Consider the following 22,039-nt stretch of genomic DNA (forward strand, 5'->3'; position numbering starts at 1 on the left):
TAACCTTGATATAAATTGCCTTGTTGATCCGATATAGAGGTAATCCAGTTTTTGGCAAACCGTGTTTTTGCTTCTGCGTGAAAGAAACTAGTGTTTTGATCTCCAGCAGTCATCCATTGGTTTCTGCTCTTTTGTTGCCAATGTTTTTCTTCATCACTATAAGCCTTTGTTAAGTCATCTTGCAATAATGGGATAGTCCTTCGTATATGTGGGTTGAGGCTTTCCATTGCAAAATTTAAACGATTTTGGAGTGTAACAATACGCTCCTCCGAGTTTAGCTGATGGTCACGTTTTAAGTTGGCCATACTTCGTCTGCAATTCCTGATTCTTTCATTGATTGAGATGTTAGAGTCTTCATTGTCAACTAACCATCCTTCTTTAACCGCATCCTGGAAGTTAGGTACATCTAAAAGTCTTTTATCAAACTGGAAAATACGTCTTTTGTGTCTAACTATGTCATTTAGATCAAGTAAAAATGGCATGTGGTCAGATCCTGCAAAATCTAGAAACTGAGCCTCTGCATTTGGGAAGATTGCAGCTCCTTGGGAGTTAAACATGGCCCTGTCATGACAGCATTGGATCGTGGGGGAGTGCTTTTCACCAACCCATGAGTAAGTATTCCCTCTTGATCGTATATCTTGAAGATCACACACAGCAATCATGTGCCTAAAGTCTCTGAACGTCCAGTCTTCCCGAGGTGGTCCTCCTATCTTTTCCCGGTTGCAAGTTATTTCATTAAAATCTCCAATTAGTAGCCATGATGCATTGCGAGAGAGTGCTAGATGTTCAAAACGTTCCCACAGTTCATGTCTTTCACTAGGAACTGGGTGCCCATACACACAAGACAAATAGAACTTAATATTATTATGTTCAACCATTACATCAATAAGCCTCTCATCTTGTGAGAGTAAGGATAAGACAATATTGCCTTTCCAAAATAAACATAAACCTCCACTCCTACCTTGAGGGGGTTGAATAATAGCATTTGAGAATCCTAAATCACACTTAAGTTTAGATATTACATCATTTTGGTTTAGAGTTTCAGAGAGAAAGAGAATATCACACTTAGTTATAAGACAGAGTTTTTTTAAGCGAGAAGACGTTAGAGAAGGACCAACGCCCTGGCAGTTCCATGAAAGGATCTTCATATTGGAATGGCTGGGGGTACCGGGCCCCCCGCGCCTCCGTCGAATCCATTGTTAACAGAGCATGAGCCAACTGAAACTGTGCGTTGAGTCTTCTTTCGAAGTTGGTTCAGGACCACCAACTCCTCAGCAGCTTCAGCTTTGTTGAATGAAGACAAAATCCGGTTGTGCATTGTCAGAGTTGTCATCAAGGAAGTTATGTGGTTCGCCATGTTCACCAAGCCGTCCTGCATACTTTGCATTCAAGTATCGGATACGCTCAACAGTTAAGTCCTTATCCATAAAGATACTAGGGAGAGACTTGTTCACCATCGGGTGAGAGACGTAACCCTGAATAGGGCCTGTTGCTGGTGGTAGCATTTGTAGTCCCGGAATAAGATTTGCAGGGTCTACGGATGGTAAGGTATTTGCATCAGACATATCTTTATCCCCATCATTGTGATTCTCACCATCAATGTCATTGTCTGAATGCTCTGATTCAGAATCATCAAAGCCAAGGGAGCACTCCTTGGCATCATGTTTGAGAGATCCGCATTTCGTACAGAAGTTACAAAGTCTCTCATAGCGAAACTTGACTATTGTATTCTCATCAGCAATAAATTGAATGTTCTTTTGAAAGCGTAAGGCATCATCTATATTCCAGTTAATCTTAACATGAACAGCCCCCACTTGCATCTCATTCTCATTGTAATCAACTTCAGACACATAGCCTATTTTGTTCCCTACCCAGCTAGCCATATCATTGGTTAAGCAAAGAGTTGGGATACCTTGAATTTGTACCCAAAAGGGTATGATCTTCATGTTGTCAGCACTTATGTTTGGGTACCAGCGGTGGGTGGTTACCATCTAATCGTTGAAAGACCAAGGACCTCTACGCAGTACCACACTAAGCAAGTCTTCAGATTGGAATCGAAATTGTGCTCTCCCACCATCAAGAATTCGTCCCACACATTCATCTGGAAATCCCCACACCCTTGGAATTTGTCGTATAAGTGCTTGCAGGTTCTGCTTCCGTGGATTGACCGGTGTAACAACCAGTGTGTGGCGATTTACAGAGATTGCTCTAGAGAGAAACTCCGGTGGAAGCGCAATTGGGGCATTATCTATGCCCAAATCAAGATCCTGAACATATTTGCGGATATTATCACTCATGATGGGTAGTGTACCAGAAAGATCAAAGGAATTGGGGAAGGTAATTGTGAGAAAGCGTGGGAAAAAGGAAGATTTATAGAAGACCCATGGCGGTTTACTTTGACGATTATCTCCCGTGAAAGTTGGAAGAAACAAACTGTCAATTTCAACTGACAGAAATAAACCGCCGACATGAATCTCCAAACTGTTATTGAAGAATCTCGTGGTCGGAAACAAACTCCTGATCCGAATTCGGATCGGAGGGAAGGAATTGAAAAGAGAATCTAGGCAATCCCCAAAAAAATCGCGCAAAGAGAAAAACATCTTTTTTTTTTAATTATTTCTTCTTCAACATTTGTTTTTCATTTTCATTACTATATTTTAAATTTAGTAACTTTAGTTAATGACAAACAAAAAAAAATTGAGTAATTTGTAAATAATTTTTTTTTGCATCTTTCAATATTTTTCTTTCCACAAAAAAATAAAATAAAATATGAATCTAATCTGAATCAAATACAATTGAATTGGTGTTCATAGTCAAATCAACAATTTCTAAGTACAAACTAAATTCATTAAATAATTTAGAAATTAATGAATTTATTGAACTAAATTTTCAATATGAAATAGACTGCTTGTCCACATACTTTAAGCTTAAATTAGATGCATAATGGATTAACAAAATATTGCATTCATAAATAATTATCTATTTGGATAAGTTTTAAAGAACTTTGATATGTTACCAGTACTCACAAATTCTATTGGTATCCACATGACCATGAATATATGGATTTGATGTTATCGTTGTATCATAAACCCTAAACCTCTAGAACCCTCAAATTCTGTTGGTATCTGATATATCATGGTTTTTGTGGTTTTTAACCATGGTATAAGGAGTCTTTTAGAGTCTTTTGATGTGTTTTTAGGTTCTTTAAAAGTTTTTACAGGTTTTATAGGATTTTGGCATGAAAGGAGCAAAGTGGAGCAATTAGAGAGATTTTGGAGCAATTCATAAAGGAAGAGAAGTTGGATTCGATTCAGAGTGATGGTGTCGACCGACACTGCCTTAGCATCGATCGACACCTCTGTTTGTCTACGAGAGAAGCCAATTTGGAAGTTTTACAGTTTTACCCAAAGTTTTCTTAAATTGCAACACAAGTCTCTGACGTGTTTTAGGACATATATATAGTGTTTTTGGGTTTTAGAAAACCTTTAAGTTTTATTCTAGAAAGTTTTTATTTTCTGCAACCCTGTGAGATTTTGAGAGCTTTTGGGAGAGAGATCTGAACTGCTTTGAGAGAATAATTCCTAAACTCATTCCTTACTCTTTTAATCTCAATTGCTTATTATTCAGAATTATGTTTTGTCCTTCATTGAATATGTCTGAGTAGTTTGCTTGTTAGGTTTAGGGTTTTTCACAGGGATTTTATGATTTATTAGATATGTTTATTTAGGATTCATTATCTTTCTAGATCTTCATCATAGGTTGTTCTTCATATTAATCCTTGATTGGCCATCTAGAATTAATAACATAGGAAAATAAATTGATATGAGAATATAATTAATTTTCCTGATAAAACCTTTTGATGAGCAAAATTACTTCTTGCAAAGAGATTTTGTGAACAATCTAAACCTGTTTTTAAAGCTGATTTTTAAACTAGAATTTTACAAAGAGATTTGGATTTTCTGGTTTTAAATTTAGATAATATTTGCAGTGAGAACTGACTTATTTTACAAAATTGTTTAGAGTTCTAGAGCTGATCTTAATTGCTTGAATCCTAATTAATTTACTGATTTCATATTTCATAGTTTCCTGAGAAATTCTCTCGGCCTAGCCTTTTGATCATCTAAATTTACACAGCTTTTATTTAATATTTTGCATTGTTTATTTTAATTCAATTATTTTGCTTAGCGTAATAACAAAAACTCTATAATCCATTGTGTTTGATCTTGAGTCTCTGTGGATTCGAGCCTAAGTATTACAATGACCTNAGAATTATGTTTTGTCCTTCATTGAATATGTCTGAGTAGTTTGCTTGTTAGGTTTAGGGTTTTTCACAGGGATTTTATGATTTATTAGATATGTTTATTTAGGATTCATTATCTTTCTAGATCTTCATCATAGGTTGTTCTTCATATTAATCCTTGATTGGCCATCTAGAATTAATAACATAGGAAAATAAATTGATATGAGAATATAATTAATTTTCCTGATAAAACCTTTTGATGAGCAAAATTACTTCTTGCAAAGAGATTTTGTGAACAATCTAAACCTGTTTTTAAAGCTGATTTTTAAACTAGAATTTTACAAAGAGATTTGGATTTTCTGGTTTTAAATTTAGATAATATTTGCAGTGAGAACTGACTTATTTTACAAAATTGTTTAGAGTTCTAGAGCTGATCTTAATTGCTTGAATCCTAATTAATTTACTGATTTCATATTTCATAGTTTCCTGAGAAATTCTCTCGGCCTAGCCTTTTGATCATCTAAATTTACACAGCTTTTATTTAATATTTTGCATTGTTTATTTTAATTCAATTATTTTGCTTAGCGTAATAACAAAAACTCTATAATCCATTGTGTTTGATCTTGAGTCTCTGTGGATTCGAGCCTAAGTATTACAATGACCTCTTAATTTGAGAGAGTATCTCTAGGGTTTAATTTGAGCACATCAGTATCCACATGACTACAAATATATGGATTTGATGTGTTGCGAGTACCATATTTATAGTCATGTGTTATGGAACTGATAACAAACTTTGATGTGTTATCAATACCCACATTTATGGTCATGTGTTACTAGTACCTACAAATTCTGTTGGTATCCACATAACCATGCATATATGGATTTGATGTTGTCATTGTATCATAAACCGTAAATCCACATAAGTCATAAGATGAGTACAGACGGCGACGTTAGGGTTTGTGGGAAGAAGATGAGTTGTGTTAGAATTACTATTTTTCCCTTTCTATCTAAGAGAAAAATAAGAATGATATGAGTAAAGTGATAACAAACTTTGATGTGTTATCAATACCCACATTTATGGTCATGTGTTACTAGTACCTACAAATTCTGTTGGTATCCACATAACCATGCATATATGGATTTGATGTTGTCGTTGTATCATAAACCGTAAATCCACATAAGTCATAAGATGAGTACAGGTGGCGACGTTAGGGTTTGTGGGAAGAAGATGAGTTGTGTTAGAATTACTATTTTTCCCTTTCTATCTAAGAGAAAAATAAGAATGATATGAATAAAGTGAGACTCGAACCCAAGATTGAGTAGATGACATGACTAAGGCTCTCCACCGCTAAGCCACTTAAACTTTCACGTACAATGTCAATGTTCGGGTTTGGGTCTATTGTTTCAACTGTTTAAGATTTAGTATAAAAAGTTTAGGATTTATGGTCATGTGTATCTAGTATCCACGAATTCTCTTGGTATCCACATAACCATGAATATATGGATTTGATGTTGTCGTTGCAGCCTAAACCCTAAATCTAAGCCCTAAATCCTGTGATACCCCGGTTTCAGAGACTTGCAGAGATGTTTAAAAGAATGGATTTGACCACCTATGTCACCAAAGTGCACTTATCTTTCTGGTCAAGGGTCCTAAGAGAACTCCAGAGTTAAGCGTGCTTGAGCTGGAGTAGTCTTAGGATGGGTGACCTTCCGGGAAGTGACTGTCGGAACTGTGCGAGTGAGGACAAAACACAAGAAAAGATCATGTGGTGATTTGTAGGGACAGTCACAAGTCTTTAAAGCCTCCCGGACGTAGCAAACCGGTCGTCAGATATGGATGGGCTCACGGGCCTAGTGAGAGAACGTGAGGCCCATTAAGGAAGGTGGGCCTATGGACTGAGATTGGACATAGGGCCCACTAAGAGGTGATGGTCGGGGCGTTACAAGTGGTATCATAGCCGAACCTATACAAGTGTGGAGTCGAGTGGGCTCACACCGTCGGGGGTGATGGTCTTGGTGCGCAACAAGGACGTTGCGATTTGTTAGTGGGGGTGAATTGTGACACCCCGGTTTCAGAGACTTGCGGAGAGGTTTAAAAGAATTGATTTGGCCACCTTTGTCACCAAAGCGCACTTATCTTTTCGGTCAAAGGTCCTGAGAGAACTCCAGAGTTAAGCGNCAGTTAAGCGTGCTTATGCTGGTGTAGTCTCAGTAGGATGGGTGACCTTCCGGGAAGTGACTGTCGGAACTGTGCGAGTGAGGACAAAACACAGGAAAAGATCATGTGGTAATTTGTAGGGACGGTAACAAGTCTTTAAAGCCTCCCGGACATAGCAAACCGGCCGTCGGATATGGATGGGCTCACGAGCTTAGTGAGAGGACGTGAGGCCCATTAACGAAGGTGGGCCTATGGATTGAAATTGGACTTAGGGCCCACTGAAAGGTGGCGGTCGGGGCGTTACAAATCCTAACCCTAAATTCAAAATGTTAACACAAAATCCACATAAGCCTAAAACCTAAATCATAAAATTAGAAAATCCTAAACACTAAAACCTAAATCCCAAATCCTATCCAAAATCCTAAACCCAAAACCCTAAACCATACCCCATGAACCCTAGCCCACACTAAATTGCTACAGTTGATACATATACACAATACAAGGAGCATAAACAAAGTACAAAAGCTAGAAGAAGAATAGATCAACTCTCCTTTGGAAGTTTGAAAACAATCCTTAAACCTAAAATGCTACAATAGATACACATAAACAAATAAGAACGGTAAACAAAGCACGACACCCAGATTAACTCATCTTAATTTCAGATTTTGAAGTCTAAAACCTCTCGATTTAGAGAAATTAAGGGTTAGGGTTTAAACTTTAAAATCTGAGCTGATATGGAAAGAATTTTTAGAGAAAAGAAACAAACGAAGAAACGATTAAGGAGAAAGAAGAAGAGCTTTACCTCTAACAAATTTCCTGCTATGGATTGAAACTGAGTCTTTAACAACGACAGAGGTTTGCGAAAATAAAAGAGATTGTAAAAGATAAAGAATTGATGAAGGAGAAGAAACGAGATGATGCTTTGGTTATTGATTATGTCGGGAATATAAGAACTTTGCTCGCTTTAACAAGAGGCAAAGGCGGAGAGACAAAGAAGCTCGATTATTAGATTAGTAATTCATCTCCTATATATTAATAGAGAAGCATTTTGTTGAAAATGTTGATGTGTCGTAGCCATAGCGATTTGAAGATTTAATTACAATTAAGCATCTCAAAATAAACATATTTACAAAAATAAGTCTTTTAATTTATTAAATGTGCCATTAAAATATATAAGGAAATCTTTATTTCATTATTATTTACATAACTGTGTCATTAGAATATATAAGGTAATGTTTATTTCTATTAGTTTTTTAAAAGGAAATACTTCATCAACTATTAAAAAATATATCTATAGTTAATAATTTAATTATCATTTTCATAACATATTTAATAATTTAAAGTAAATTACATTTCATAAACTATGAAAAAACTTATTCATCTATTTAAATTTTTGAAATACAAAACTTAATCTCCGATTTTAAAAATTTGATGACTATTCAAGTAATCCCTTTGTTTCACAATAAGTGTCATTTTGACACATTTCACACAAATTAAGAAAATATTAAAATATACATATATGCCCTTATTTAATAAATGTTTAATGGGTTAATTTAGTCATAGATTAAGGTTAAAACTAGAAAATCTAATGAAAAAGATACATTGAAAATATAAAATAGTGCATTGGAATTGTAAAATGACACTTTTTGTGAAACAAAAATAAAATTCAAAAATGACAATATTTATGAAACAAAGGGAGTATATATTAAAAATTAATTATTACAATAATCTTAAAATTATACTAACATTATCACAATTATCACAATAATTAACATTATATTCCACATTTCACGGGTGAAGTATATTTTTACACAAAATAATTAAATGTAAATTTGAATAAAATAAAATAAAAATTATGTATAAATTATTATGACACTTTGAATTCCAAATAATAGTTTTCTTGTAATAATTTTATTTGAGTTGATTTATCTCGCATGTAGTGCGGGTTATTACCTAGTTAGCCTTATATAGGGAACCAACATAATCTCTCTTTATGATTACCGATCCGACCCGACCGACATCCGGAATTGCAAATCAATATCGCCGATCGGTTGCAGCTCCTGTCTGTACTCGGTGCCGAGAACCGAAATCGTCGAGTTTCTCGGTTCGGTTTGACCCGTTCGCCCGGGACTAAAAAACAAGATATCAAACCCACTAAAATCTGATGATTAGTTTGTATGCTGCTACTACTACTACAATACTATTTACTATAAAAACTCAATAAGAGAGAGAGAGAGAGGGGCGAAAGAGTGTCAGAAAGGGAGAATCGGTTTTAAGAAAAAACAAAGAAATTGAAAACATTCGTAGAGAGAGATCAATCAAGAAAGATGGGAAGAAATTTAACAAAGTTCGTGTTTCTGGTTCTATTGCTTCGTCTCTTGCTTCTAAATGGGAGTCTAAATTGCACAGTGTTCTGTTATGCAATGGGTTTCCGAAGAAGAACCTTGTTACGGAAGCAGTGTAATAGTACTAGAGCTGATTATAGAATATTCTTGTCAGATGATGATGTTTAAAAAATTAAATATTCATCATCTGAGTACCTTGTATAGATCATTTTTCTTTAAACATTTTTTTAAAAAAGATAGTTCATTATAAGAATTAAAGATTCAAATACTCATCACATCAAATAATGTGGTCTTATGTCCATTTCGTTTCGTGCAACCTCGTCCCCCAACCGAAAACAAAAATACTTGAGTGGCTTTGTTGTAGTACATGCATGTGTCCTCCAACCTCTAATTTGATCATATAGAAAATTTTGAGTGGCTTTGTTGTAGTCGCACGTTCAAGGACAGGATCACGAAATATCTTGGCTCATCCAATCATAGTCCGCTTTCTCCCTCGTTGCCTCACTGCATAAACCAAAAGAAGATCTTTTACAGGTTTGAAAACAGATTTTGGTTTAAAGAGGGGGACATGGAAGAGGGTTTAATAAAACCTTGAGCAAGCTTGTTAAACGTGGCTGACCATTGCTTCGACGACTTCCTGTATGCTGCCAGTATACGATCCATCTACAGTTGACAACAAAGTACACTAATATGAGACAACAACAACAGACCCATCAATAGTAGTAAACAATTATGATATGCATCACTCTTACCACATTCCCGCATGAAGAGTGCAATGAGAGTAAGGCTCTTTCAAGTACATATAAATCAACAGCTTTGTCTTCAGGTAAGGTCGATGTGACACTCAAGCCAAAATCGATTAGTACCTGACGGAAGACATATCCATTGTCATAAATCATCATACGTAACTAATCAAGGGATCATATCAAAATACTTACGAGCTGATTCGTTCCACTTCTGACTAGCATATTTGATGTGGTCAAATCACCGTGAGCCAAGCCACCATCATGGAGCTTCGCAATGGCCGCCCCAATCTGAGTAGCAACATCATCTAACCGTTCCTCAACAATCCCATTGGCTCCAAAGTCAAGGAAAATGTCCTTAACAGAGTCGCCCTCAATATACTCAAGTGTCAAGGAGTGAAGCAGAGTATCCACGGCATAGAGAACTGGAGTACAAACCCCAAGCTTTCTTGCCTTTGTCATACACCTAGCCTCCTATATTCAACAACATATAAGACGAACACTTAACCTACTTTTCTCACATATAAACAAAGAAACAAGAATAACGTGATACAGAACAAAACCAACCGCATTCAACCGCTTAAGTGTGAGTTTCGCATCCAAAATCGGGTGTCTGTACTTCTTGGAGAATCGTTCTTTCACGATTGACCTTCTTCCAGCAAATGTAGACTCGAACACCCTCTAAAGATTAAACTGAAAAGACTTAGCCTTGCCACACACACAGAACAAAAACGTATACACTTTTGATTCAACTATATAATACACTATATAAGTGAAAACGTATACACTTAGTCTTGTCTCAAAAAGCAAAAAACATAAACACTGATTCAACTATATAATACACTTACAGCTTCGGCTCCTTGTTTTATCAGAACAAGAGATTCATCCCCAACATTTTCCTCACAATCCATCCTTAAAAGTTCTCACGAGTCTGTCTACACAAACACCAAAGCCAACACAAAGAGAGAAACTTTAGCAACTGTCTACAGCTAACAATAGTCACCTCTAAACCTAAATCTCCACCAAGTTAAGATCTTTTTACTTCAGATAAAAAATGCGTTGTGAATTAAAACTAATTGATTCTGTAGCTTTTAACTACATATGTAGGAAAAAAATTGAATCTTCGTGCAAAAAAATGAAATTGGATAAAACTATCGTCGGACACAGAGACGAATCGAACCTGAAAACTGAGTTGTATCGGAGATGAGTTCGGGAGACAGAGAAAGCTAGCTTGTATCGTCGGAGACAGAGACGAAGAGAGTCGCGGCGCCTTTGTGTTCGCCGTCGGGTTGTGAATTTAATTAAATTAGGGTTTAATACTCGAACCGGAAGCTGAACCGAAAACCAAAATTAAAAGAAATAAACCGATCGAATTAACATGTCGAGAAAGCATTCAGTACTTTGAGTCGGTTCGGTTTAAATAATTTACACAAACCTATTTGATCCTTTGTAATCAAATTTGATTATCTTTTTGTTTTGGTTTAATGTTAAATTATCAACTTTGATTATATCGTTCTACATCCACATTGATATCTCTCTTTCGTATTCTAGCTTTCTACATTTAACACTATCAGTTGTCTTCTTATAATTATGTTCTTTCGTTTTCATTGAATCATCTTCTGATGTTACTTCTACTGGAATTACATTCATATCGATTTTCGAGTTGGTTCTCGAAATCGAGATCGAACTCATGGATCTAGGACGATACATTCTGTTGTTCTTTGGCATCCTTTGGCTCTTGTCTTCATCTTCATCAAGAGGAACCTTACACCTCTCTCCAAGTATAATTGGCCGTACCAGTATCGAATTCTCTGCCTTTGGTTTCTGCTTCCTCACAGATTTATCTTCCTCCCCACGGTCGTGTCTCTTTGTCATGGACAATGCTCTCGTCATTTGGATCGTTAGGCTCGCGCTCAGTTTCTTCTTAGTAGACATGGATTTTCGCAACACCATGTTGTTACATGAATATGTTCCTCGTAACGCTTCTTTTCTCGCTGGAGGCAATGGGAGATCAGGGTTTGCAACGCTATTATTGTCATCGATTTCCGCAAGTCATTGGTTTCCTTGTTTTGCAAGTCATCGCTTGTTTGTTCTCTTTCTTTAGTTTTCAGGGGAGATGACTGGTTCCCTGTCTTGATCGTTCCCAAAGGCTGTTTTTTGTTCTTGAAGCCACAAAGGCCGGTGAATAAGGCGATGAAGGCAGTCATCTTGCTTGTACATACAAAGATTATAATAGAATCAAAATTGTATGTACAAGCATAAAAGTCCCTAAAAGTAATGGAACTTTTTAATGGTTTTGTAATCTTTTGGAGTCTGTTTTGTGAAGTTGTTTTTAGCTTTGAAAGCCGATTTAAATTGCTGGAATTAAGGTGATTTTAGTTTCTCAAGTATGAAGATTTGGTTCTGGATGTCTTTCTAATTATAGCTTCAATAAAAGAAAAACAAAAAAAACTGCTTCTCACTGTTTTTCTTATTCTTAGGAGGGTTTAAGTTTAACCACTAAAACATTGGTTGTTTATTTTCCTTCGGCCTTCTTGTATCAACATGAAACACCCAAGTAAAAAAAAAATTACTATAATTTGTTGGTATTAAACTTGCATGTCAAGTTATCGTCCACAAACATATACGTTTATATATTTTTGTTGACCACTGAAGAGTATAGACATACTGCAACATGCTTTATCTCATTGTTGAAGCTTTCTTGTAGGAATCAGATTTAGGCATCTTGGTTATATTTGAAGATTGTTTCAACAAATCGAACGAGGAGAACGAGTGCGGCGGAAGAACAAACATAAGGCCCTCCTCAGCCATCTCCAGCAAGCTTTCTTGTGGAACAATCTACAGAAAATGAAAACAGAGGAAATGACTTTAGAAAACGTTTTCAAGATTCAGGAGAAAAAACAAATATAAGCCTGAAGTCATGCTCATGTTGTGATTGATTCTTCATCAGTTTNTATGTCTTCACATTGTACAAGTTTTCTTGTAGGAATCAGATTTAGGCACCTTTATTATATTTGCAGATTCTTTCAACAAATCGAACGAAGAGAACGAGTGCGGCGGAAGAACAAACATAAGGTCCTCCTCCTCTGCCATCTCCAGCAAGCTTTCTTGTGGAACAATCTACAGAAAATGAAAACAGAGGAAATGACTTTAGAAAACGTTTTCAAGATTCAGGAGAAAAAACAAATATAAGCCTGAATTGTCGTGCTCATGTTGTGATTGATTCTTCATCGTTATACCATCTTTGGGTTTGAGAAAGAATTCTCATCCATCACATTGGTAGAGGTAAGTACTTTCTTCTTGGATCCATAATATTTTGTGATCGATCCGGTCACCTCAACCTTCAGAGATACTGATTCTTCGCCAATGTTAACAGCCTGCAATAGATGAACATTCATGTTTGGTCAAAAAGAGAACTCTAATTTTGTTCAAGTTGTACGAATATGAAATAACTAAACCTTAATCTGTATGTAATCTTTTCCATTGGTTTGGAAGGAGATGGCAGATGCTTTAACTAAAGAAGAGTTTCCCGTAAGAATAGAATTGAGAAGAGTTGCTCCTCTTGACTCGGTGAAGAACTGTTGGACCCAATAGCTAGGAGTTCCATATAGATGAGACGAGTTAAACACTATTGCATCTGGGATCCACCTGAAAAAGAAAACAAAAGCAAACGGCTTGTTTAAGATGAGCTCATTCAAGATACTGATTAAAAACCTTTAAAACTAAACTGAGAGATACCTTCTATCGTTTGTGTTGACAAAGAGAGGTGCATAGCTAACCATTCCTACAATGTCACTGCAACACAAACAAGGTACAGTAACTGTTTAAACTTTTCTTTTCCAAAACCAGAGAAGAAGATGAAGGTGTTTAGAAAAAACCTGTTCTTTTCCAAACCAAGGAGGAAGGCTGCTTCCCCAAGAGCGGCCAAAAGGTTTCCAGTGTTAGCATCCGTTTTGTTTACAGCGTATTCGCTAACAAAAGCCTATAACCAAAAAAAATGTTTGAAAACTTAATTCATTAGAAGAAGATACAGAAGCCAAGAAAGCCATGTTTCGTTATGTGGAGAAAGAAGTATTTTGTATCATCTATTACCGCACCTTTGGACCACTGCGTGGTGTATTGTCAAAGTCATGGTACCTGTTAAACAAGTCCTTTGCAAGAGTGTAAATCTGGACCAAAAAAGAATCTGTCAAAACCAAATGTTATGCATAACAAAATTTGAAACGTTTTTTTGTATTCTTACATGGTAATCAAAGTAATCAGCAGGGTGATTGAGTGGTTGAGACGATGCATCGCAGTTTGAGATGATTTTAATATCTGGATAAGCTTTTTTAATAGCATCATAGAACTCAAGATAGTTTCCTGAAAAAAAAAAAGTTGTGTATTAAAAGTTAGTAATAACCAAAGCTCTTGTTTGTTTCTGACAAAATGGTTCTTAAGAACAGAGAGAACTGTCAAAAAAAAAACCCTCTGTAGTAAGTCCTAGCACAATCTTCATTCCCAACTGCAACATATTTCAGTTCAAAAGGCTCAGGATGTCCGATTGCAGCTCGAACCGATCCCCATGTAGAATTAGAATCACCACGAGCAAACTCTATACCGTCAAGCGCTTCCTGAAACCGTATAAAAAAGAGACATTTAATTTAGTTTCATTTTTTGGCTCACTAAAGAAGCACACTTAGTGAGAGCTCCAAGAGAATACTTGAACAAAAGGCATGACACTTTTTGTATCAACTTGATCATTGTGACTGATCCCTGCAAAAGTTACACACAGAGGTAAATTAATACATGAAAAAAAAAAAAAAATTCTTTAAGAAATAGAGATTTAAGAATTGCCATTGTTAAACACCCATACTGGGGTTGCACCAATGTCTTCTGCAAGCTACATTGACATTTGATATCGAGCTTAGGAGAAATAATTGAAATGCTTATAGAACCGGAAAGTAACAAAATGATCTCTTACTTGAAAGAATTCAAAGTGGCCAAGGCCATCATCAGTCCAGTACTTCCAAACATCACCATAATGGCCAGGTCTTTCCTCCCAAGCTCCCACGGTTTCTTTCCAGCGGAATGCATTGCCTAACCAGTCACCTTCCACAAAACAACCACCTAACTCCCAAAATATAATGGTAAGTCTCTTAGCTTTTCTCATCTTTTTCATATTTTACCAAGTGAAATACTATTTTTTTTCTTTAGAAATTACCAGGGAATCGGAGGAAACGGGGTTTTAGATCGACCATCATTTGGATAAGATCATTTCTGAAACCATGTCCCTATGACCAACCAAGTAAAAACCAAAAGTTTATATTTTTCTTAGATAAATTTCTCTGTTTTGAGAAGTTAACAAACCTTGTAAGTATCCATAGGCATGGCTGAGACTTGGTCAAACCAAATTAAACCCTTTTTGGTAGTTGTAAATTGAAGTCTTGCACCATTATCTGTACCATTTGCTTCTAAAACCAATTCCGTTCTAGCCCAGTTTGAAACTTCAGAACCCAAAGCTCTGCATAAATAAAATATATAAACAAACAATTTTTTTATATAAACATCAGTAAGAAAGTATTCAGAAAAAAATATTGGAGAATGTGAAAGTTTCTTTTCTCACTTAATATTTTGTGAAGCAAGAGACAATGATCCATTAGAACTTGTAAATGACACAGACAGATCGATATCACCAGTCGAACGCACATAGAACACCACAATGTATTTCTTCCCTTCTTCAATGTTCTGATGTAAAAAAGATACACATATATGAGCAAAACTTGTTTTAAACATTAGAGAAAATGAAAATTGTGACTAAGAGTATATAAGATGCATCATGCCCCAGTAACCCGGGTTATAAACCCCGACGCCTCCTGATGGACAAGAATTGCTACTGCCATTGCTGTCACAAAGCACTTCCATTTTAAGAGCAATCTTGTTGCGCTCAAAACACGAGGAACGGTCTGTAACAACATAAATGGATGATTCATCTCGAATAATGGACCAAGGCCAGATATTGGAAGGAATGTTTTGTCCACCAGCTTCAAATCCTGGAACCAAAGATTGTTAGTTATCATGCACCATTCTCTGTAATGAAACGTTAATAGTAAATTCCAAATTTAAGAACCTCTGTTGCTAACAAGTTCAGCCCATAGTCCACCTGCTCCAGCATGATTAATTTCCTGAAAATAATTGCATTCAGATTCAGAACATTTATAAGAGTTAAAAGTTAAAAACATTAAACATTAGGACTAGTAAAATTACAAGAAAATAGCTCATGACTAAAGGGTAAGTTCACAAAGATAGAAAAACTTATAATAAAAGTCATGTAATTGTGCGAAACCTCAAAGAAGATCCCGAACAGAGTTTCAGGAATTGGTCGCCTTGTCACGTTAGAAGCATCTACTTGCAGTGAGATCAGAATGGAGTCTTCTTGAGCATCAACAAGACAAAGGCTTTGGTAGACAGAACAAGAGCCGAGGAGAAATAAAAGCATGCAAACACTTGTGAAAAATCGACAAGAAGTCTTCATGTCCATCTTTACCAAATCTAATCAGAGCAAACACCTTGTAAGGAAAAAAACATGATTTAGTTACATCCGGTTTCATAAATCCTTCACATCCCTAAACTGATGATAGTATATAATCATCACAGTCAAACTTGAGATCAACACACAAGATTATCAAAACTAAGAGGAGACACTCAAGTGACTACATTGTACAAAACAAAAGTTGATATACTTTCAAGACTTCAGACATTATTATATCCCAAATGCCTTTAGAAAAATCCAGTCTTACTCTTGTCAGATATATCTTAAAAAGTAAGTAAATGTGTTGGATTTCAAATATTCTTTGGTAAGAAAGAAAGATCTTGACAGAAAATTACAAGAAAAGAGCTGAATAATAGTTAGAGAAGCAAAATTTTCAAGATCAAGAGTAAACCCATTATGCAAGAAACACAGATTAGAAGACCTGAGAATCAAAAAAAAAAAAAAAGTAACCTTGATAGGAGAAAGACACGAATGAGGAGTGAAACGAGGATTAGAAGTAAGAGTAAGATGTGTTTACTTTGCCTTGCTTTATAGGCAAAACCGCCAGCAAAGACGACATTACCTTCACGTCTCTTTAATTTGCTTTGAGAGCTTCTTTGGTTCCTTGCACAAATTATAAAAACCGCGTTTACAAACGTTTAAAATTATTTCCTTAGAGCGTTTGCGATTGTGAGTCGTTGAGTGGTTGTAAATATCACAAAAATAACAAAAAAAAATATAGAAGGTTGTCAGTCGTAACTTATCAAATATTTTCGAATACTTTCAACCATAGAAACTTTAAGAAAAACTAAAATCATCCAATAATAATTCTGATGTATATGTAGTAAGGTGTTTTGGAAAATAATATAACGCACTGACACAAATTTGCTAATAATATGGGCATAAAACAAAAGTTTGAAAACAAATTTCTCCACTTTAAGGAAAGGCGTGTGGAGAAGAAATTACAACTTTTGTTTTTTTCTCACTTCTTTCTTCTGTATTCTTCTAATTTCTTACTTTGGTAACAAAGTTTGTTTCGATGATGCAAAAGTTTCTTCTTCTTAATAAAGAATATTATTTAGAATGAAAGGAGAAAAATCAAGTGAAAATGTGCATTGATCTTTCAAAAAGGTTTTGTTTATTAGATTATAACAGCCTGCCACATCCAAATTAATAAAAATATCTAGAAACAAATATAAGTATCATTCATTCAAAAATGTATAAGTATATCATTAATCAAATGGTTTTTAAGTGTTTTCTTCACATCCATGGGGTAATAATTACTGTTTTATTATAATTTTCTCTCTGATTTAGTTTTTTTTTGTATAGTTTAAATAATAATATGTTTTTGAATATTTTCATATATTTTTTGGTCTATTTTGGTAATATTTTGTTTAGCATGAAAGAAAAAGAAACAATTTTTAGAAAAATACTTAGGTTCACTCCTAGGGGTGAACCTTTGAATTCATCTCCTCTCCTGTCAACTAATCAAAATGTTATATCTAATATTTTATTTAAAAAATAAATGAAAATTAAATTAAAAAGCAAAACTAATTAAGGAAACAAATTATGTATACTTTTATTTAAAGAAAGTTAAAAATTAGTTTGGTTTAGATTTTACAATTAAACGAGGTTATTATATCGGTTTGGGTTTATAAATGAGAATTATGATTTAGATTTTATAATTAAAAAGAAATTATATGTCGGTTTGGGTTTACAAATGAGGTGGTTAGGGTTTAATTTTTACAATTAGAACAAAATTATATGTCGGTTTGGGTTTACATATGAGATGGTTAGGGTTTAGATTTTACAATTAGAACGAAATTATATGTTGGTTTGGGTTTACAAATGAGATGGTTAGGGTTTAGATTTTACAATTAGAACAAAATTATATGTCGGTTTGGGTTTACAAATGAAATGGTTAGGTTTTAGATTTTACAATTAGAACAAAATTATATATCGGTTTGGTTTTATAAAAGAACGATTTAAGTTTTTAATGTTATAATAATGTATACATATATTTTATAACGGGATGAACGGGTGAACCTAAGTATTGTCCCAACTTTTATTTAGCTGCTATTATATCCTAGTCAAAATTATCATGTAAAAACCTTGGTTTTAACTTTTAACCGTTATGTCAGTCGTAAATCTAATCCAATACCGTATATAAATGCAATTGAAATCCTCTGTGTTTTTATTTTGTTTTTTTTTTCAAATAAGTTAAATTTAATTCATTTGAGTTTTGTGCATATTGTATATTTTTGTGACTTTGTCTTCCTAGTTCTCTTTTCTATAAAAATGGCAAAATAAAACAACAAATTTTTGCTAAAATGTTATTTAAAATACCAAACTGAATCCGAACCATGTTTGCTAGAATTAATATTGATATGGTATCAACTCGTAAATTTCACTTTTGAAACATTTAAATCTTCTTGTAAATTCAACTTATATTTTTCTTTATTTATTTGAAAGTCTTATTTGGTTATTGCGTCATATATACTAGTAGTACCAAAAGCTAACAGAGGTTTATTTTGTCGCTTTATTCGTTCTGTGTCTATGCTTTCCCTTTTTTTTTGGCCATTAGCTTTTTATATAACGGCTTCTCTAAAAGAAAAAAATGTTGGGCTTTTGCAAAGCTTAGTAATGGAGAGAAGCAGATTCAGTAAAGTTTGTGTATTTTGCGGAAGTAACTCTGGTCACAGAGAAGTTTTCAGCGATGCCGCAATCGAACTTGGCAATGAACTGGTTTGCTTTGCTCTCTTCTGTTTTTGTTCTGGGTGACTAAAGTCTTCTGGCAAATTAAAAAAAAAAAAAAATCAGAACTTTATAGTGTTTTGAGAGCAAAAGATCCAAACTTTTTAAAATTTGCTTGTTCTTGTGAATGTTCTTAGACATGGGTTTGTGTTTATTTGTATCCCGATGCTGTGACAATGTTTAGATTTGTTCATATTTAGTGCTTTTGCTTTGTGGCTCTGAGAAATAGTTGTTGTTGCTCTGAATAATGTTTATTGTTAGAAGTATCTATTGTATCAATTGTTTCTGTAAAGTATTGGTGTTGGAATTGTAGGTGAAGAGAAAGATAGATTTGGTTTATGGTGGTGGAAGTGTTGGTCTAATGGGTTTGATATCACGGAGAGTCTCAGAAGGTGGTTGTCATGTACTCGGGTTAGTTTTAAGATCGTCTCTCTTCTTTATATTTTTCCTTCTTTTCTGATATGATACAGTTTAAGAGCTTTTGTATGTATTTCTGTATAGGATCATTCCCAAAGCTTTGATGCCTGTTGAGGTATGTTTACATCTTGAAACCTTTCATTTCTAAAATTATTCATTGTTTGCAAATTAAATTGAATTTTGGATTAGATGACTTCATTCTGTTTTTGTTAATTACTTTATGATTGAATGGGTTTAAGTAGATATCTGGTGAGACTGTTGGAGAAGTAAGAGTTGTTGCAGACATGCACGAGCGCAAAGCTGCAATGGCTCTAGAAGCTGAGGCTTTCATTGCGCTTCCTGGCGAGTTTTCTAATTCCAAAATTCTAGCATGGTTTTTAGTTCTGTTTTAGTCCACTTTTTTAAAGATGCTGGTGGCTTTTTGTTTCATTAGGAGGTTATGGAACTATGGAGGAACTTCTGGAGATAATAACATGGGCACAACTCGGTATCCATAAGAAGACGGTATTATGACGCTATTCCCTTTGCAGGTATCAACAGGAAGACAAATAGATACTATGTTAATGATGAGGATTGTATTATATATCTCTGCAGGTTGGTCTTTTGAATGTTGATGGTTACTATAACAATTTGCTTGCATTATTTGATACTGGAGTTGAAGAAGGTTTTATCAAGCCTGGCGCTCGTAATATCATTGTTTCTGCTCCCTCTGCTAAAGAACTTATGGAGAAGATGGAGGTACCTAAACACACTTTAGATTCTGTTTTTGTGTTATGAGTATAAACAGTACCATAGTTTTCACTTATTGTTCCTCTTGGCAGCTATATACTCCTTCACACAAGCACATTGCTTCCCACCAAAGCTGGCAAGTTGAACAACTTGGAGATTACCGTTAGCCAGATTGCTTAACAATGGTGGTATTTTTGTGTCTTTTGCATTAAGAAACAATCTCTTAAGCATTTGAAACAGCAATTGTGTTTGCAAATTACAATCTTTTCTCAATAGTGCAAAGCGTTTGGTGTATGGTTAAGGCCATTATGTCTTTTTTTTGTTTGAATGTTGGAAATCAATCAGAATGATCTGTCAGTTTTTTTGTTTGGAAAGAAATTGTGACAGATTCTAAGCTTGAAAAGCGACAGCTTACTTAACTCACATGGAAGCACTTAGATAATGTCTCTTCTGAAAGCAACATGAGTCGGGAACAGGTCTATTTCTTTCACTTGTCATTTTTTACCTTTCCCTTAACTCCCTCGGTTAGTTGTTGTTTGGCCTATATGTATCCATTTCAGTATTATTCACTTTGGAATTTTACTCTGTGTCCTCTCCCAGGATTCTGTAAACCGGTGTTTTTTTTTTAACTGACCTCCTTTAAATTATTTCTCCAATCACAAATCTGTCTAGGATGCAATCAGGCTATGTACATGCCACTAAGGCACTAACACTAGGATGCGACTTCAGTTAGGAGTCAATTTGGGCCAAAGATTTGCGAGTAGGACATAAACTGCTCAGGTGTGCGTAAGCCACTAAGCCTAGTTTTGATCTGGCTCTATGCTTTTTTAGCCCAGTATGAGGTCTAACTGATTGTAAAAGTAAAATCTATTTGGCACACATGGATCAATTTACCTATAATGCATAAATTATTTTCAATCATGGAACGAAAATTGTAGCATTTGAATCCATTCATGTTCTTGAATGAATCCAGATGTGACATTCCAAAATAGTAGTATTTTGTCAATAAAAAAGACAAAGGAATAGTAACATTGGCCAAAAAAAATTCTATCTAAGATCCCAATCTAGACCATACATAGCCATTAAATGCATTCATACACGAACTCATGTCTACTATAATTGGGCAGAATAAGTTTTCATGACCAAAACGATTCTATTGATATGTCAATGGACGACACCAGTATTGTTTTTGTCACATTGCAACTGCTGGAAGTACATCAAATATTGGTTTTCTAGAATCCCACGACTATAGGGTGTAATCCGACCGGAGACTACACAAAATATTAGTTGTGACACTTGGAGTTGGATCCGGTTTATATATTTTTTTTTTATAATTGCCCCTTCATTTTCTCCAATAGAGGATATTTGGGGCATGACATGGATCAGATGAAAGGGAGACATGGATCAGAAGAAAGGAGACAAACACGAATACTAGAAAATCGCGTACATAATATAAGTTTACCTCTAAATAGATGCTCGAACTTTATGTCGGAGATAAAACTAATCAACCTATATCGGACTTCTGATATATTTGTCAAACACTAAATACACAAACTTAATCTAATATTAAAGAAAATATTTTAGGAATAAAACTTGAAGAATATAAGAACACATTTCTTATTAGATTTAGAAAACTCTCTCAAAAACTAAATCTCTCTTTCTCTCAAGTTTTATGGAACACTTCTCCATGTACTCTTATATTTATAGATTTACACTTTTCCTAAACCTATTAGAAGTACCATTACACAACTTAATGATAATATGAACTTTTCCTTTTCCTAATCTATCTCTTTTGACAACTTCCTAGGAGATAGCTTCTTCCTCCAGTTGGAATTATCCAACATTCTCCCCCGTAATTCCAACATGAACTCCGAGAAGCTTGATATCTTCAACTCCGAGTAATCTCCTCATTTCCTTGAATTTAACTCGTCCTAGTGGCTTCGTAAGTATGTCGGCTTTCTGCTCCTCTCCTGGCACATGTTCGACCTCAATCTGCTCATTCTCTACACACTCTCGAATGAAGTGGTACTTAGCAAGCATATGCTTCATTCTCCCATGAAATACTGGATTCTTGGTTAGAGCTATAGCTGATTCATTATCGATTCTAAGCAGGATCTTCTCTCCTTTCACGCTTAGTATCTC

At 35.0% G+C, this 22,039-nt stretch overlaps 3 protein-coding genes across 4 annotated transcripts; 1 reads left to right on the top strand and 2 right to left on the bottom strand.

The window, feature by feature from the left end:
- On the bottom strand, nt 8,966–10,778 carry LOC104736638 (EKC/KEOPS complex subunit bud32-like). 2 transcript variants are annotated; one of them, XM_010456658.2, is made up of 7 exons: nt 10,667–10,778; nt 10,335–10,417; nt 10,054–10,167; nt 9,682–9,960; nt 9,496–9,609; nt 9,334–9,406; nt 8,966–9,247 (listed from the first exon to the last, which is right to left on the bottom strand). In XM_010456658.2, the coding sequence occupies exons 2-7, from the start codon at nt 10,395–10,397 to the stop codon at nt 9,210–9,212; spliced, it is 681 nt and encodes a 226-aa protein (XP_010454960.1). In that variant the 5' UTR covers nt 10,398–10,417; nt 10,667–10,778; the 3' UTR covers nt 8,966–9,209. The 2 variants fall into 2 exon arrangements, with proteins under 2 accessions (XP_010454960.1, XP_010454959.1); XM_010456657.2 differs by having other exon boundaries at nt 10,335–10,421.
- Nucleotides 12,154–16,024, bottom strand: LOC104736639 (alpha-L-arabinofuranosidase 2-like). The gene is made up of 18 exons (XM_019234374.1): nt 15,812–16,024; nt 15,596–15,650; nt 15,304–15,518; nt 15,092–15,213; nt 14,836–14,989; nt 14,690–14,759; nt 14,450–14,595; nt 14,323–14,368; nt 14,189–14,241; nt 13,957–14,099; nt 13,730–13,850; nt 13,584–13,655; nt 13,365–13,468; nt 13,225–13,281; nt 12,945–13,134; nt 12,726–12,863; nt 12,444–12,606; nt 12,154–12,169 (listed from the first exon to the last, which is right to left on the bottom strand). Exons 1-17 carry the CDS (start codon nt 16,004–16,006, stop codon nt 12,448–12,450), a joined length of 2,040 nt encoding a protein of 679 aa, XP_019089919.1. The 5' UTR covers nt 16,007–16,024; the 3' UTR covers nt 12,154–12,169; nt 12,444–12,447.
- LOC104736640 (cytokinin riboside 5'-monophosphate phosphoribohydrolase LOG8-like) lies at nt 18,541–20,316 on the top strand. Its single transcript, XM_010456660.1, has 7 exons — nt 18,541–18,742; nt 19,065–19,162; nt 19,253–19,283; nt 19,411–19,510; nt 19,602–19,672; nt 19,763–19,906; nt 19,990–20,316. Exons 1-7 carry the CDS (start codon nt 18,554–18,556, stop codon nt 20,062–20,064), a joined length of 708 nt encoding a protein of 235 aa, XP_010454962.1. The 5' UTR covers nt 18,541–18,553; the 3' UTR covers nt 20,065–20,316.

Source organism: Camelina sativa, chromosome 13 (assembly GCF_000633955.1).
Source record: "Camelina sativa cultivar DH55 chromosome 13, Cs, whole genome shotgun sequence".
NCBI classification, from domain to species: domain Eukaryota; kingdom Viridiplantae; phylum Streptophyta; class Magnoliopsida; order Brassicales; family Brassicaceae; genus Camelina; species Camelina sativa.

What these genes read in the sequence shown, in the direction of transcription:
- LOC104736638 (XM_010456658.2), bottom strand. Translation starts at nt 10,397, where the DNA reads ATGGATTGTGAGGAAAATGTTGGGGATGAATCTCTTGTTCTGATAAAA. An exon ending in TAAAACAAGGAGCCGAAGCT is followed by an intron (nt 10,168 to 10,334) that starts GTAAGTGTATTA and finishes TTTAATCTTTAG; the next exon opens with AGGGTGTTCGAGTCTACATT. An exon ending in GTTTAACAAGCTTGCTCAAG is followed by an intron (nt 9,248 to 9,333) that starts GTTTTATTAAAC and finishes TGGTTTATGCAG; the next exon opens with TGAGGCAACGAGGGAGAAAG.
- LOC104736639 (XM_019234374.1), bottom strand. Translation starts at nt 16,006, where the DNA reads ATGGACATGAAGACTTCTTGTCGATTTTTCACAAGTGTTTGCATGCTT. An exon ending in CTTGCTTCACAAAATATTAA is followed by an intron (nt 14,990 to 15,091) that starts GTGAGAAAAGAA and finishes TTATTTATGCAG; the next exon opens with AGCTTTGGGTTCTGAAGTTT. An exon ending in GCCACTTTGAATTCTTTCAA is followed by an intron (nt 14,369 to 14,449) that starts GTAAGAGATCAT and finishes ATGTCAATGTAG; the next exon opens with CTTGCAGAAGACATTGGTGC.
- LOC104736640 (XM_010456660.1), top strand. Translation starts at nt 18,554, where the DNA reads ATGCTTTCCCTTTTTTTTTGGCCATTAGCTTTTTATATAACGGCTTCT. An exon ending in AAGCTTTGATGCCTGTTGAG is followed by an intron (nt 19,284 to 19,410) that starts GTATGTTTACAT and finishes GGGTTTAAGTAG; the next exon opens with ATATCTGGTGAGACTGTTGG. An exon ending in TCGGTATCCATAAGAAGACG is followed by an intron (nt 19,673 to 19,762) that starts GTATTATGACGC and finishes ATATCTCTGCAG; the next exon opens with GTTGGTCTTTTGAATGTTGA.